The sequence below is a fragment of the Cimex lectularius genome, unplaced genomic scaffold (assembly GCF_000648675.2).
Source record: "Cimex lectularius strain Harlan isolate CLEC.00 unplaced genomic scaffold, Clec_2.1 scaffold328, whole genome shotgun sequence".
Classification (NCBI taxonomy): domain Eukaryota; kingdom Metazoa; phylum Arthropoda; class Insecta; order Hemiptera; family Cimicidae; genus Cimex; species Cimex lectularius.
The window spans coordinates 84673-102080 of NW_019392923.1; the positions used below are offsets into that span (position 1 = coordinate 84673).

The 17408-nt window shown below is 35.4% G+C and overlaps 1 protein-coding gene across 1 annotated transcript in view; it reads left to right on the forward strand.

The window, feature by feature from the left end:
- Window positions 1-17408, forward strand: part of LOC106666253 — a 44660-nt gene that overhangs the window by 9735 nt on the left and 17517 nt on the right. The window contains exons 2-6 of the mRNA XM_014393322.2: window positions 10500-10579; window positions 16318-16411; window positions 16487-16658; window positions 16721-16866; window positions 17007-17293. Of these exons, the coding sequence (XP_014248808.1) occupies window positions 10536-10579; window positions 16318-16411; window positions 16487-16658; window positions 16721-16866; window positions 17007-17293 (743 nt within the window). The 5' untranslated portion in view covers window positions 10500-10535. The remainder of the gene's footprint in view (window positions 1-10499; window positions 10580-16317; window positions 16412-16486; window positions 16659-16720; window positions 16867-17006; window positions 17294-17408) is intronic.

Consider the following 17408-nt stretch of genomic DNA (forward strand, 5'->3'; position numbering starts at 1 on the left):
ATAGACTATAAAGAAGAGGAGGAACTCAGGACGGCATCAGATACAAATAGTATGCAGATGGCTCCAAAACAAACGAAGGAACCGGATAGGGTGTTTTCTGTACAAGCCCAAAATATGAGCACTCGAACTATTGGGGAAGTATACTTCGGTCTTTTAAGCAGAAATACATGCCGTCAATGCTTGTGCCCTAGAAAATCTTAAAAGATGTTATACTGGCAAAAAATCCCCATAAGATCTGATAGCCAAGCAGCTATTAAAGCATTAGCGTGTAAAAAAAATTACATAAATAGTCAGTGAATGCATGCAAAATCTCCAAAACCTGGGGAAACACAACAACCTGATGATATCCCAAAGGAACTTTGGGCAACGAAAAAGCAGACACACTGCTTGGTCAGAGGAGGATCTGCAAGATCATACATAGGCCGCGAACCTATACTTGGGATAACAAAAACAATACAGAATCCTATATCACCAAATTGGATATTTGCTGAGATATGCAAGGTAATGAAACTAGAGTTTTGTCGGTACTAATTATCTAAAAATGATATGATGGTAGAGGGCGAATTGTCGAAATATCCGATAAACCAAAACGACAAGGGTAGGCAGAGTAGGATGATCTGAGACGATCAAAGAGTACCTTGCTTGTGAAAAAGCAGACACATTGGCCAGTGGAGGATCTGCAAGACCATAGGACCCCAACCTATACTTTGGATAACAAAAGCAAATACAGAATCCTCCATCAACGAATGGTATCCAAATAAAACAAAAAGAGAAATGGATAAAGTCTAGCGGCGCAAGACACAGTAAACTTACAAAACAACACAAACAAAGACAAACACACTGCTGCAGTTGGAGAGGGTTAGACTCAGAGGAGTCATAGGACTATTAGCCGGTCACTGGCATCTGAGAAAACATGTTTGTAACATGGGCATATAAAACGATGATACTATCTGCAGATTATGTAATGAGGAGGAGGAAACAGTCACTCATATCATCTTCGAATGCGAAGCAACAGCTCAATGGCGATTTAACCTAACGAGCTGAAAAAAAACTTAGGGAATCAAATTACAGCAGCGACAGTCAATGACCTGATACTTCTAAGAAGAAGGATTGAGTCGATTGCACTGAACTAGGATACTAGGAAGGTACAATAAAGCCAGAAGGCTGCAATGCCTCGGGAGCACAAACCTCGCTCCTTAGTATCCTATTCATCATCATCCCAGAATAGTGAAAAGACACAAAATTTTAAATTTAAAGATATGTAAAGTCGGTCACTGGCATCTGAGAAAACATGTTCATAACACGGGCATATAAAACGACGATACCATCTGCAGATTATGTAATGAGGAGGAAGAAACAGCCACCCATATCATCTTCAAATGTAAATGGAGACATAACCAAGCATACAGAAAAAACCTAGGTAATGAAATTGTAGCAACATCAGTCAATGACTTCTGAAAAGAAGGATTGAGTCGATTGCACTGAACTAGGGTACTAGAAAGGTACAATAAAGCCAGAAGGCTGCAATGCCTCGGGAGCACATACCACGCTCCCTAGTATCCTATTCATCATCATCCCAGAATAGTGAAAACACACAAAAATTGAAATTGAAAGATATGTAAAGTGTTTAAATTTGAAAGGTTAATGTCAGGGAATTTTATTTTTCACATTTATCATCTAGCGTTAGGTACATAGTAATATACATCTTAGTTTTATAACAAGAAGAAATGTGTTAATAATAGGAAAAATACTGGTTAAAGGGGTAGCAAGAACGTCTTGTCACCAATATTGGACTCAGAAAGCTTCCTTGGGGTGGGAAATAGCTATTTGAATTATAAATGTTTATGTCGTAAATTGACCAACTTTGTTCGATTGTGAAAATTTTTACGTGTATTTCCTTCGTCATTCCATGATTGCACAAACCTACCACTTAAAAAAAAACCTTAGCATCTACGGTTTTTAGTTTTTTTCTTTGAAAATTCCCATTTTGCTTAGATCTATTTAATCATACAATGCTGATGTACATACTGTACAACGATATAAAGGTTTGTAAGAGGCTGTGTGAACTTCGAAGTTAGAGCCAAAACAACAGTGGGTTCAGAAAGCTCCCTAGAAAGGGGCAATAATATGTATTTGAACTATTTTATATATAACTATTTTATATATCTGAATTTACTTCTTATGTCGTAAACCTACAAAAAACAAAAATATTGCACGTTCACATAGAAGCCTAAACAAACAAAAAAATATAATAATAATAAATATTTAAAAAAAGAAAAAACTAGAAACTCTTTACGTTTTCTTTCCTATTTTGTGCATAGTTATACACTCGCGCAAATACGTCATGTTGTCATTATCAGAAATAAGTAGATTAAATATGAAAGCGTATTATTAGGATTTATAGAGGATTTTAAGAACAGAAAGAAGAAGAAGTGTAGTGGGCTCAAAACGCTCCCTTGATGAGCAAACGCCTTATTCTAGTTTCATATTGCTAATAGTACAAAACATGTTAAAATATCACGTGACACCGCTTCTGACCTGATACGGATATTTAATAAATACAAGTTTTAAAATCAAAAAAACGAAAAAAGGATCATAGTGAAAGAATACATCTGGAGGACGCGATTACCTCGTTAAGAACAATTCATCAACCTAATGGTTCATTGTTGGCATGAGTAAATAATTTTAAAAAATGTGCTTTTTTTCTACTGTCGTTACTATTATAGTTGTTTCATGTAGTTTGGAAATATCCGATGAGTTAAATAATAAAATAGGTCACTCTTTAAAAGAATGTTGTCATATCAAATGATACCAAGATGGAGACGAGGAATTCTAAGAGTTGTTAATGAATAGTCGTGGAAATATTTACATAGTCATTTTTATTTATCAGTTCGAATAGAAGAGTCCGTCCTTGCCAGAGTTCCGTAACCTCACACCTTTTGAACATCAAACAGCCCGACGAAGAGCCCAACTGTCGTCTCTTTTCTTCTCGACACAATGAATAAATAAAAAATACTTTTTTTTTATCCCTATCGGCGGATCGGAGGGAATATTTTCCTTCCGCCGTTCAAGTTTTCAAGCAATCCATTAAATTAAGCCCGGTGGAGTTTTTCGATCCTAATAAAACTCAACTGGGTCGGGGCCCCTGTTGAACCGAACCTTGAAAGCTGGGTCTTTCGGCCCAGACAGATAAAAATCTCCAAATCGCCATTCGGCGAACCTTTGATGTCCGGCCTGAGAAAAAGAAAAAGGAAAACGAAAATGGTGCTAAGAGTAACTTGTTAACTATTTTTACTCTTTTACTAACCTTCCCATCCTCTTATACACAGGCTATTTTAATCATTTATAAAATTGCCTCATCTGAAAAAAATAAAAAGAGTATCCGATTTAATTAAATACAAAAATATCCTTCTATGTAGAAATTCTCATTTCCTTTCATACTCTCACTTATATTTTCACCACGAAATAAATAGCTAGAGTAGCTTCTCTCTTTACATAAAAAAATATACGCAATAATAATTATAAATAAGAAAATAAAGTTTCCCTTGTTATAACAACTGTTTTTTTGGGGGGCGTCGGTGGCCGCAAGGTTTAGTCTTTGACACGGCGCTCATCACTGTAAGGTAAAGGTCCCAGGTTCGAATCCAGCGCTCTCAACGTTCAAGGGGCGGTGATGACGTTTATTTCACCCTCACCCCTCGCCATTCACGCTAATAAATACATGCACTCAGACAAAACATAAGACATATTATATACAATAAAAAAACCCAATTTCCCCTAAAAAGCGCAACAGGGGACTGAAAATCGCTACCGTGTTCGAGAACTCTTCTTATGTTCGTCGGCATGCCTACACGCTCTCTGTATGACTGTATGAACAACTCTTATTACATTTTAGTCTAAGTAATAACAACGATATTAAAAAAATAAAAAATAAAAAAAAATAGCGGCATAGAAAGAAAATCTCCATTGTTATTGTAAAGCGTTGATTTTGCATATTCTCAGAAAGCAAAACTTACAGCATGCAAAGCCGATGAACATTGAAAGGTAATAAAGATAAAATAGCGTGCTTCCTGTCGGTCCAATGACCTCAGGTCAAAACCATATTTTCCAGGTCTGCCGGATCCCGCCTTCAAGCAGTTCAATTTTATCTATTTGACTTGTCAATTTTAAAAATAGCGGCTTGTTAGCTGTTAAAAAATTATTTATGGCGTAAGTTCAAAAGATTTGTGAGTGCGGTTTGCTTTTGGGTAAAGGTATGAATTTAATTTTTTTAAAAAATGATATCCCTATAAATTTGATCGTTTTGACATAAACCTCCAAGGACTGTATATGGAAGAATATTATATTCAACTGTTGAGTTGGATTTTTTCCCAAGATATTAATTTGTTGTATGCGCTATGTATGTATTGGTTTACATATAGATTTTCTATGAAATTTGTTTTGACACAAATTAATTCTATTATCATATTAATTCTATTATTAAATAATTAGTCAATTGATCTTATAATAATCCTTGTATTATTGAATTTTTCTTTCATCAGTATTAATCGCGATGTAAATGGTTGGTGAAAGGAATCGTGGTTCGTGGTCTTCTAAGACATTTTAAAGTGCTAAGGCGGTGGTTAAAGAAAAAAATCAGTAGAAAGTAGAGTATTTCATCAGGGTATGTTTGCTGAATGCCCGGAACCTTAAAGGATGAGCCTTGATCACACGTGATTAAGTTCGTAATATTTAACTTTAGTAGTTGGGGGGCGTCGGTGGTAAAGGTCCCGGGTTCGAATCCAGCGGCCCTGCATTCGAACCCGACATACTTACAAATGGATTTTTTTCAGAAACACCGGCGCCCTGAAGGTTTATATGATCTCTGTTGTTGCGAACCCTCGTAAAAAAACAAAAAAAAACTAGTATATGCAGGATTAATCAGGAAGTGCAATAGCCTGTTTATCATAGCAATGGGAAAAAAATGCTCCAAAAAATATTGGCAATTTTCGATAACGATTCTTAAAACTTAATACTTAACGCCAAGTAGCTCAGTTTGTACAAAACTTATATATTTTCGTTAGACGTAACCAAGAGACAAAAATTGGAGCGCTCTGCTTGTCCCTGCTTTCCCTACTCTTGACACCATCTTACTATAAATACTGCCCATCTTGTATATTTTTGTAAAATATAACGTTAATACGAAACGTGATTAGTTTTCCCTTAAAACAACAGGCAAAATGTTGGTAAAAGTCATATAAAATAATATAACGTTAAATGCATGTATCATATTTTGTTTTTTTATGTGGGTTGTTTCATGAATAAGTTGTTATGTCTCGTTTTTATGGGAATTCTCTGAAAATGTTTATTTGTTTTTAATCTGCTGTGGTTGAGACTATTTCCAGACTTGATTGATTGATGTTTTGAAGTTTTGAGGTTGTTGATTATCCTGTGTGTTTGTCTGCGAGGTGATGAACCTGTATCTTGGTTGTTTTCCATCATTTTAGATTTGTGTATTCGTGAGATTTTTCTATATTAATAATACAAAAATTCGAAAATCTAATTAAAGAACAGAAATAAATTTTATAATTTAAAATAGGTTTTTCCCATAGATTTGGCCTTCCAAATTAAGAATTCAAAAGGATAAATTAAAGCTTTGGATGGCAATAGGATAGATTAGTTGCAATAGATAGATGTTTGGAGTCAGAGCCTTATAGCACTCAGAAGGGATAAAGCTAACCTAAGATAGAAGGTTTAAATGTTACCTTAGCCGCTAAAAAGCCCTTAAAAATTAATAATAATAATAACAGACATGTATTTAACATAATCATAAAGTAAACATATTTACAATCAATTGTACATATTGGTACATAACGATACGAATAATAATAATCTTAAAACTTATTGCTTTACTCTATAATAAACTAAATTAATATAAAAAACGAAGGACGAATGGTAATACTCCTGGCCATCTGGACGGAGTGGTTGCGTTGCTTGATAATAATTCATGAAAAAGTATAGCTATAATAATAAAGTAGCCATGACGTTATGCATGTAATACTAAATTAAAGAAAAGCAAAAAAGAAAGATACGAATAAATAAGATTCTTATAATAGTTAAAGTATGTGACGAGGCCATATCTGTATTGCCACGTTTTCTTGCAATGTTTTACCAGCTATTGCTAACCCGATCTATTTAAAATGTGTTTCAGCTCCTCGAGATGTAGGGTCTTTTTAGATTTTTGTATTGTATGTGTAATCCCATCTGTCGTCCGTTTAGTACCCCATGTTGAAATTTTAATCTTGTTTGTGTTGTTTTTGTTTGAGGTGAATTGCGTAGTTTGAATGTACGTCGTTGTCCCTTGACCTTTGTATATCTTTATTTTTCTTTTCTCTGTCCGGTTATTTTTCTGCCCTTGTTATTTTATATGTGCCGTTTTTGCTTAATGGGTTTGTGTCAATGTTATGCTCAAGAGTTATCCTATTCTTTGTTGTCAGTGCAGTTTTTAGGCCTAAAGCGCTAAATCTATTGTTTACTTTGTACGATTCCCAATCTATTTTTTGAAGTGTCAGTTTATGTGTTTATGACTGTAGATGATGTGTATGTTGTATTTGATGTTGTGTGATATGCTTGTTTTGTCTTTAGTTCTTGTTCGTACTTATCTTTATTTAGTGATGCGTCTTTAGCGTGTTCCTGTATTTGAGTGCTGCCATTTTGTGTGTGTAGTTTGAGTTAAGGCTTGTAATCCTGTCTCTTACTGTTATTTTTCTTTATATAAGTTCAAATGAAGTTTATTGTCAGGTTTTGTAACAGTCAAGCCATGGAAGTTTACACTGTTCTTTTTAGCTTTTTAAGTAAGGAGTTCAGATTTGTTAGTATGACTATATTGTTATTAGGGATAATTCTACTTTGAGGAGTATGTCGAGTTTTGTAAGAATAAATTTGAGAGTATGGCTTAGTAGCGGTTGGTATTTTGTACGCATATATATATATATATATATATATTTTTTTTTTTTTTTACGAGGGTATTTCTACTACGAGGTTATAGGAACCCTCGGGGTGCCGATGTTTTTGAAAAAAAAATGCAGGGCCGCTGGATTCGAACCCGGGACCTTTACCTTACAGTGATGAGCGCCGTGTCAACGCCTAACCGTTGCGGCCACCGACGCCCCTTTTGTACGCATATACGTATTGTTATCATCCGAGTTGTGATAATGTACGTTCAACGTCCTTGTTCACTCTTGTAACTCGACCCAGTTCAAACTATCCCCAAACGCACAGATCCACTCAGCTGTTTTTTTTCGCCCCTTCCGAAAGCGGCACCTGCCATCTCCGATTCGCCAGGGTCGGAATAAGCGAGACGATTTGTACAAAGGAGGCGACCGATGGGAATAGAAGAGCGGTCTCGTATTATGCACGTCTCCCCGTCTCGGTTTCTATCACAACAAACCAAAGCCGACAAAGGTATCAACTTCACGCTCTGACGTTTTGTCGGCATTTTTCTCAATTCAGCCTAAGCGTGTGGAACGCTCAGTCGTGCAATTGTACGTACTCTGTGGACCGTTGTGTGTTCACAGCTCGTACGATTTTTTTATTTGATTAATTAATTTATGTTACACTTGAGCAAAGCAGCAAGTTCCGGGGTCTCCTGTTTTGACTATTGGAAGAAATCTGTATCTTCCATTGTATTCTAAAATCTGCCCACAAGCAAGGTGATGATGATGACGAGGATACTAGGAAGCGGGGTTTGTGCTCCAGAGGCACTGCAGCCTTCTGGCTTATTGTACCTTCCGAGTTCCCTAGTTTAGTGCAGTAGACTCAATCCTTCTTCTTAGAAGTATTATGTCATTGACTGTAGTTGCTACAATTTCATTACCTAGGTTTTTTTTTCTGTATGCTAGATTATGAATCCATTGAGCTGTTGCTACGTATTCGAAGATGATAGTGGCTGTTTCTTCTGCAAATGGGATCTTCATTATGAATCCCATGTTATGCAGATATATTCTCAGATGCCAGTGACTGGTTAATAGTTCTATCATTCCTCTGAGTCTAACCCTCTCCAACTGCAGCATTGCAGAGTTTGCCAGTCTTGGTAAGGGTTGTTTTAAGTTTTACTGCAGGCCACTAGAGTTTATCCACTTTTGTTTTATTTGGACCATTCGTTGATGGAGAATTCTGTATTTGCTTTTGTTATCCAAAGTATAGGTTGGGGTCCTATGGTCTTGCAGATCTTCGTCTGGCCAATGTGTCTGCTTTTCACAAGCAAGGTACTTTTTGGTCGTCTCAGATCATCCTACTCTGCTATCCTTGTGCTTTGGCCTATCAGATGTTTCGACCATTCGCCATCATTATAACATTTTTAGATAATTAGTACCGAAAACACTCCAGTTCCATTACCTTGCATATCTCCGCAAAATATCCCACGATTAATAAATGAGATTAACTTTTGGGGTCTCCGGGGTATGGTATGGTATGGTGGAAAGGATAGAAGGAAGCGGTATTTGTATTCCCCAGGCACTGCAGCCTTTTGGCTTATTGTACCTTCCTAGTTCCTTAGTTCAGTCAATAAACTCAATCCTGCTTCTTAGAAGTATCAGGTCATTGACTGTTGCTGCTGCAATTTGATTCCCTAAGTCTTTTCCGTATGTTAGGTTAAACCTCCATTGAGCTGTTGTTTCGCATTCGAAGATGATATGAGTGGCTGTTTCTTCCTCCTCATTACATAATCTGCAAATGGGATTTATATACCCATGTTGTGTAGATGTTTTCTCAGATGCCAGTGACCGGTTAGTAGTCCTACCACTCCTCTGAGTTTGGCCCTCTACAATTGCAGCAGTGTTTTTGCCAGTCTCGGTGAGGGGGTCTGCGGTTCTTCTCTCTTCATTTTGCTCTCCCTACTTTTTGGTCTGTCAGACGCGTTTCGTTTCAATCTTTAATATTCTTGGTGGATTTTTCAAGCAGGTCTTGGGGAGAAACCAAATCAGCGAAGATAAGCGGATCAAATTAATAGGAGAAGAACGACCAAGCAACAACTTTAGTTAATAGTCAGTACACTTGTTCATTAAAATGGTTTTAGGCCCAAAGCCAAATTTAACAAAATAAACTATTACCAAAACAAACATAATTGTTGGGTTGAAGGATGATTGATCCATCAAAATATTTTTTCTTTGTTTATCGGAAGAATTAAATTAAAAACTTAGATAAAATATAAAAGATTTGTAAAACCCAAGATACTTCATTTTTCGGAGGCTGGGAATATATTTTTTACTTCCAAGAATCGTAGGTTGGGCATGATTTACATTTGAAAACAATAACCTTTGTGAGCGGAACGCTACCTACATAGAAGATATATGTTCCCTATGACAGGAATGATAGTCCATTAAGCATAATTCTATTGTTGGTAAAATGTCGCTTTCGAAAAGAAGAAAATAAAAATTGCTCTCTTAGAAAAAAGTTCGTATTGATAAATGATTTAGAGACGAGTTTGACACTACTTTAGAGGCGTAACATATTTTTAATTATAATCCACTACTGTTTCTCATGATCTTAATTGGGGCTAATTGCTATTTTACAGCGGTTTCAACTTTCTAACGAACGCCGGACGTGATGGTTTGAAGGACAAACAAGACAGTTATGATCCTAATTACCGCATATTTTTTGATAAAAGAAAAATTATATATTAAACTCATTGGTCAAAATTATAATTGTGTTGACAAGAATGGTCGATACTAAAATTTCCGTTGGGGTCTTTCAAATGCTAGGACTTCCCAAAGGGACTTCGTTGGTTAGATATGTCGAGGACCGTTAAGCACAGAAGGGGGGAAAGACCTTTTTGGAAGATAAGGTCACAAAACATAAACCCCTTAATGTAATTCGTCCCGTATACTATTACACACTTTAAATAACATTTTATAAAAAAAATATATATATTAAAGAAATCCTTTAAATAAAAAAATAATAATAGGACGCATTGAAAACAGGTTTGTAAAAGGAACAATAGCTGGAATTCCAATTACTTTACAGTTAGGTAATTGTAGAAGACATCCATTTAATAATTATCACATACTAATTTAATTTAAAAAACATTTGATTAATTAAGTTAAGTATTAACTTGGAATGAAGAAGTTTATACTTTTGAAACGTTAGACGCCACCAGTTTATGAGGCTATTCATCAACCATCAACGGAATTTTAATTATTCGATTTCTCATCGATCGTCTCTTTGCCGTTGACAAATTGGCATAAATCTTTTTGTTTTAAGCCCCGAAAGGTAGTGTGACATGTTTACGAAAATATCAAGTAACGGCTTCTCGGACCACGTCGTTGGATTATCTGGCTCCCATTTCAATGCCGTAAAAAACGAGCGTAAATCGTAAAACTCCTGCCACTAAGGATGCGTATCCGTGGCTTGACGGTTTTTTTGTTTCTGTGTTGTGTTGTGTGTGTGTATGTGTGCGTGTGCGCACCTCTTACCCAGTTCAAGTATTTAATCGGATTATTTCTGTTTTTTTTCTCTTCCAGGGAGGCAGATAGCGTGGACCACCGAGATGGTTCATTATGAGCAGACATGGACCATTCCCTATAGCACACCCTTCAACAAGGTAATATATAATAAAAACGCATAAAAAATTAAATCCTTCAATATGATATATATAAGTATTCAATTATCTTAATAGACTGCCCAATAAGAAAATAAAATTTTCAAAAGCATACAAGAATTGTTGTATAGTTTTTATCTCAGTCCAGATTAACTGGATCATTTTATTTATTTATTTATTTTTTTTGTTAAAGGAATTTCAGGATTTTTCATACAATATTCCATTTTTTTTGCATACTTTGTCAAAATGCCCAATAAGTTGGATCTTTTTCTATAATCTACCTATTCTAAAATAATTTTCTCTAGTGATTCCTGAGCAAAAGTCCCAACGGACTCAGAAAAAAAGAAAATTTTATTGTTGATAAAAAGGTCTATTTTAACTTTTCTTTTGTTATATTCTCTTTTGCTATCCTTCTTATAAATAATGTCGTGCCTCAACAGTTTATTTTAATTTAAAATATTAGGTATGATGCTATGTAGAATTTAACGTAATTTCCGGGAAAGGCATACGTCAAATTTGTTTTCCCTGGCAAATGAACGTCTATCAGAAACATTTCTATATTTTCCGACTTACTGATCGTCAGATTTGAATCAAAGTTGATCTATTTATTGAATTTTTCCACATTGATTTATTGATGGATCGATTTATGCATCAACCCAAAGAGCAAGAACGTTACTCAACTCATTTCTGTAAATTAATCAAATTTAACCAAATTATTGATCTGTTGTATCTTTGCGTGTATATATATAAAACGAAATTCACAAACTCCTGAGACCAAAAAAACCCGTTTCTGTACTCGTCTTTCTCAATTAATAAATTTTCATCGAATTTGACATAATTATTAACTTCACTAGTTTTCGTGGTCCGCTTGACCAATTAATATCTTTTAATTAATTAAGGTTTTTAGTTGAGATAAAAAAGTCAGTGTCACGAGCGGGATTCGAACCCACGACTTTCGGCTTAGGTACGCCGCTACTCTACCACTTGAGCTATCGTGACTTCAATCCACTCGGACTCTAACTTCCCATCTCAACCCAGCCAAAGGTTCGAATTCCGCTCGTGACACTGACTTTTTTATCTCAACTAAAAACCTTAATTAACTGAAATTATTAACTGTTGAATCTTGATTTATACATTTATCAAAATTCAGCATAATTAGATTTCAATGGTTTAACACCAGGAATAGGAATATGTTTTTGTGAGGAGCCCACAAAACACATTTCTGTTTTCTTTGACACAAATTATTCTAATATATTTTAATAAATTTTATAGAATTATAGAACAGTTACATCTTGATTTATGTATTAAACCAAATTTATCTTAATGTCACACTAATTCATCAATATATTTCAATCAAACTTCACACAATTATTGACCTTTTGAATCTTGATTTATCCTCAAAGACAAAAACCGGAAACACGTATTTTGTACAAACTATTTAATTACGATGTTTGAAAGAAAATTTAACAAAATACCGGAAAATCCTTTAGTGATAGATTAAAATTTAGCGAACAATTTTTTTTACCTGGTTTTGCTCTTAATGCGATATTATTTTGTAGAAGTTGATGATAAATATTGATCCCCTAAATGACCCAGCTGCTGTAATATAGTAATATAAATTAATTTTGTCCTTATTTAGTAAATCTACTTAAACGTTATGCCGATTAGTTTAAAATTTTGTAGTTTAATCATCCTTATGCTGGAAAATTTAATGTATTGTTGGAAAGCCGAAGTATTTCTGCTTGTTAGTTTTTCTGGAAGATTGAACAAATTTTTCATATATTGAAAACCTATAAAGTTCTAAAATAATGAACAAATTGTTGCTCCACTGCTCGGTGATTCCCTCTATGATCTATGGTTATCTAGGTCCGTTATAAAAAAAATCTTCCACAGGCTTAGTGCATGCAAAAATAAAGAAACTGAAAATTTGACGGAATAAAGAAAAGAAGGAAATGGAAATTGGGTTGGGTAGTCAGGAAAGATGTACAACCGAGTTGTCTATCTAAACCGAAAAAAGAGAATGTCTGGGGGAAATGTGGAAAGAAGAAGAAACAATAATAGTAAAGAGAAATCTTTAAAAACTGTAAAAAATTGATGAATTAATTGAAATAAACTTACTGGAAAAAGACTTCGGGTTGAATCTAGAAGCGTTCATAATTATCCTGGTACAATCCAGGACTCGAGAAGGGAATCGTAGCCTGAAAGGGAATGTACTAAGTGGGTGATTATAAACAAACATTGTAGGTCTGCCGTCACGCCCATCCTCCGTCTGGTCGAGAAATTCCCCTTGGTTGAAAAGAGGAAGAGAATCGAGAATTTAACACAAGTAGAAAATTTGTATAAACTATGAGCAATGCAATGTAAAAAATCATATTTTGAAAGTAGAGAGGCTGGGCGGATCAGGGATGATCAAACCAATGACAGTTCAAAAACCCGCGGATTTTAGATTACGTAACTTAAGTCTATGAAATTTGATTAAATGTAAAATCAAACAGTGCCGGACTCAAACTATCCCTTGTGAAACATCCCAATTGATTGCACTTAACCAAGAGAATAGATTGAATGCGAGTTGTTATTGTTTATTAAATGTTTGCTTATTTAAATAATTGAACGATGTATAATTAATGTAATCCGTTAATAAATAAATGGACAATGTCAGTATCGACGAAAAGTCTAACAGTTTAATTAAAAAGTCAAATTATTGAACAATATTGAAAAATGTGCATTTTATTGGGAGGTACTTAAACGTATTAAAAAATATAAAATCAATTTTTGTTGAACAAATTAAGTTGAAATTTGATCGTCTGGTCGAGAAAATCCCCTTGTTTGAAAGGAGGAAGAGAATCTAGAATTTAACACAAGTAGAAAATTTGTATAAACTATAAGCAAGGCAATGTAAACAATTCAGGTTTGGTCTGCTTATCCTCGCTGGGTTGTCTGCCAGTTTCGTCCTTCTTCAGTATTGCACCTGCCCAAGAATAATAAAACCTAGAGATTGAACCTGAAATGCAAGTGATTTTGTTCATGTGGTGGGGTTTAGTCATTCTGGTACCTGGATCATATCTTTATAGGTCAGCGTTATAAATAGGATGCAACCAAGAATGCTCCCTTGGGGGACGCCGGCTTGGATCGGTCAGGCCTCTGAACACTCATTGCCGAGAATCTTTGAAGATCTTTGAATCATCTTTGAAGCATCTTTCTTTTAGATAGGGTTTTAGGACTGGGTAATGAGTGGGCAGGAAGCTGTTTTAGATTGAAGAAAACTCAAGGTTGCCAGACCTGACAAAATCAATCGAACAAACTCGAGAAAGTACTCTCTGTTTTCCAGAGCAGAAGAGGCGGTGACACAACCCTGAAGCATTGCTGAATCGTAGAATAGAAATGGAATTGATGAGAAGGAATGGTTTTTTGTAAATCTAGGATGGGTTTTAGGAGTTTTAAAAGGAATCTTTCAAGGATTTGGACATACTGGGAGAAGGCTTATAAAGTACGCTTTTTCCATAGAAAATGAACTTTTCCGAACACATTGCCTAGTCAATAATATTAATAAAAATATGACTTATAAATTCTTATAATACGAAAGAAGATCAGTCCGAAATATTACATTTCGCGTCGTGCATTTGTACGTTGTTTTTATTTTATTGTTTTATCCTTTGAGAGACGTCAACCGTCTATTGATTAAGTGTTGTTTCTGTTTATCCCCTTCGAATTAGGAATTTTCCCCGGTGGTCCGAATCAGATCACCATGATAACCTAGGTATTAAGTAATTTATTTATGGCTCTCTGTGTTGGTTCATTTTATATTCAATAATTCCGGACTGGTAAATTATACGCCTTATGAAGGGTGGTATGGAAAAGTAGTAGATAATTGGCCAAAGAACTACCTGGAGGAAAGCCGGCGGAGTTCTCAATTACTCAATTCCATTACGGAATTTGTTTTACCTAGTAATACTCTTTTCAACATCGTTATAGGACATAATTTTTCGAGGGTTAACAAGTTATTTTGTTTCTTTTAAAAGTTTGTTATTAACTGTTATTTTCCTCTTGTACCATGCCATATTTTGAACTTTGTCCTGTTTCAAACATGTCAGACAGTTTTAGCGAATATGTATTTAAAAGCAAGAAATCTAAACTAGAGACTGTTTGTATTTCTATGACTATTCATTAGTCGAGACGGTGGATGATAGCGATTGTTCAAAGATGAGACAAATATAATCGTGACAATCAGTTTTGGCAAACTTCAAAGGATGTGTAAATATATTCTTGGATGAAAGTGATTATGGTTAAGATAAAAGGAAAAAATGAAGTAAATTATATTCGTTGGTAAGAAAACTCTTCAGGCAGTTAATACGACAGTTGGGATTTATATTTCAAATAACTTAATTTTCAAATAATTTATCATAAAGACGATACCTATTCTTTGGTCTGGTGTTATTTTGACCTATCTGTCTGGTTTGTCTATCTTTCTCTGTTCTGTTTGTCTGTATACCTGTCTTCTCTGACTGTTTATCCTCTCTTTCTTTCTCTCTCTGGCTATTTTCATTATTAATTGATATTATCCAAACAAAACGAAACCTATTCGTCATATAATAAATGTATGTAAAATTTTCGTTATTTACACGAGTGACTGATAAAGTTGCAAAATAAACAACACAAGATTCATGGTGATTCATAGTCCAGTTTTTGTTTGCTTGATGTGTATCATTCCTTTAAAAAACAATCTCACTCCGTCTTGATAATCAGATAATAAAAATTCAAACTGGGTTTAAAAATTTGAACGCAATTCGAACTGTTTTCAAAGTATTTTTAACACTTTCATGTGTTGGTGAATTTCCTCTTGTAATTCCTCCCTTGCTGACATTAAGTTATTATTTATATTAATTGAAATTGTAAATCAGAATTGTCTAAATCAGAGCAGTTAGACGTCCTTATCATCATTGTCCGTCTGTACTCGTTTCGCCAGGCTGGACCGACGCACAAAAAGGTCAAATTGACTCTTATTGTGCGATCATCAAAGATCCAATGACATTGTTTAACTAATCGCGATTCTCTCCTTTGTCGAAATCGTCAAAAGGGACTGGGGACGATTATCAAGAAGATGAATTAAGCCAGTAAAGAAAATCGTCTTATCAGAATACTTTATAACTTCAATTATTATATTAGTTTTAATACTAACAGGTGGACAAAGGGAATCAAACTTAAGATTTTTCGTTATAGTGCAGACCATTCCTTAGTTTCTTATCGTTTTATTTTACCTATTCGCGCTATTTGGGCCTGTCAGACTCGTTTCGGCTTCTCGCCAACTTCAGAACTAGTTGGGTTCCGTTCTAACTTGTCTAAACAAATAATTAAGATATATAAATCTAAATGATAGGAAACCACAGCCAAACTACAATTATTTGTAAAAAAATCCTCATTCTCTGAAAAAAATAAAACGCGCAAATATTTTAAATTGAGTTATGTAATTTGATTCGACAATTTAATTCCTCCAACACCCCAAGCCCAAAGAAAACACAAAGAAAAAACATATTTTTTGGTTACTCATTCTTTCAAGATAATAATGCTTCTTTCGACTACCAAAGTACACGTTCACACACTCCAAATTCCAAGGGTAACTTTTTAATAACTTTTAACCTTTTTTATTATTTTTATTAACTTTTATTACTTTTACCTAAGAAAACATATCCAAATTAAAATTCAAACTGCTTCATTTCACTAATTTAATAAACAAATTGTTTTAGAAACCCATGGAGCGGGCAGCCCTGTTCAGAATCTGTATCGAGTTCTGCCAGCAGTCAGACATACCATGTCATACCACCAAATCAGTATGTTCAGGTAATTGACAAAAACCCGCTTTTTGTAGTTATTTAATTTTAATAACGCATTGTTTTAAATGATTTTTTTTAAAAGATGGAACCGTACTGGGAGGAAGGGGGACCATACGTTATGGGCCAGTCCGTCCGCCACCCGCAAGAAGCCCTGTTGCCACAGCCGGGGGTGGCGACGTCGATAGCCCCAACTGGTGTTTACCTCATGCCGAAACAAAATGTTCCCAGGCACCACTTCAGCGTTGCCTCAGAAAGTAGGTCTTACAATTTGATTATTTTAATGATTTATTTTTAAAATTTATTTTTATTTCTGAAGGCGTAGGAGAACGACGATCCCGCCCAGATTCTTCGCGCGCGATCACACCAACCAGCGGCCACGGTGGTGGGACGACGGAAACTGCGGTCCTTCCCTGCGGCGGTCATTGTGTAGCTCTAGAAACATTTTGCCACCACTTCCTCCAAGTAATTTGTCTTCTTTTGTTGAAGCATCATAACATAAGATTAGCCTCGCTTTTCTTCCTTTGTCCTAGACTATTGTTAATTAATAGGCCATTCTGAAACTATACAGTGATTAACATGTTATGAACGGTTTTATCCTCTAGGTTGGATTTGTGGCTGGAATTCTGACGGGCATCTGTTTAGTCGTTGCCGGAATGGTGTTAGGTGGAAGTCGGAACGGTGATTTAGGGGTCCTCACCTACATCGGCGTCCTGACGTCGCTCGTCTCCGCTCTTCTTCTGTCCATACAGTGCTGTTCGAAAACGAGGCCGAGGCAGCGGAGGCACCGCCCGGTGCGCGAGGAGATACCGATGAGGGATCTGCCACCACTCCAGCCTTTACTAACCAAAATAGTACACCAGCAGATTTCACACGACCAGCATCAGTTCAGGTAATTGAAGAACTAACTCAAGACCCGATTCGGTTCCGTTCCCATTTACTTAAACCCGAGGCCTGACATTAGCATAACTTCGTTCATTATTTGCATGATGGAGAGATAAAGATTT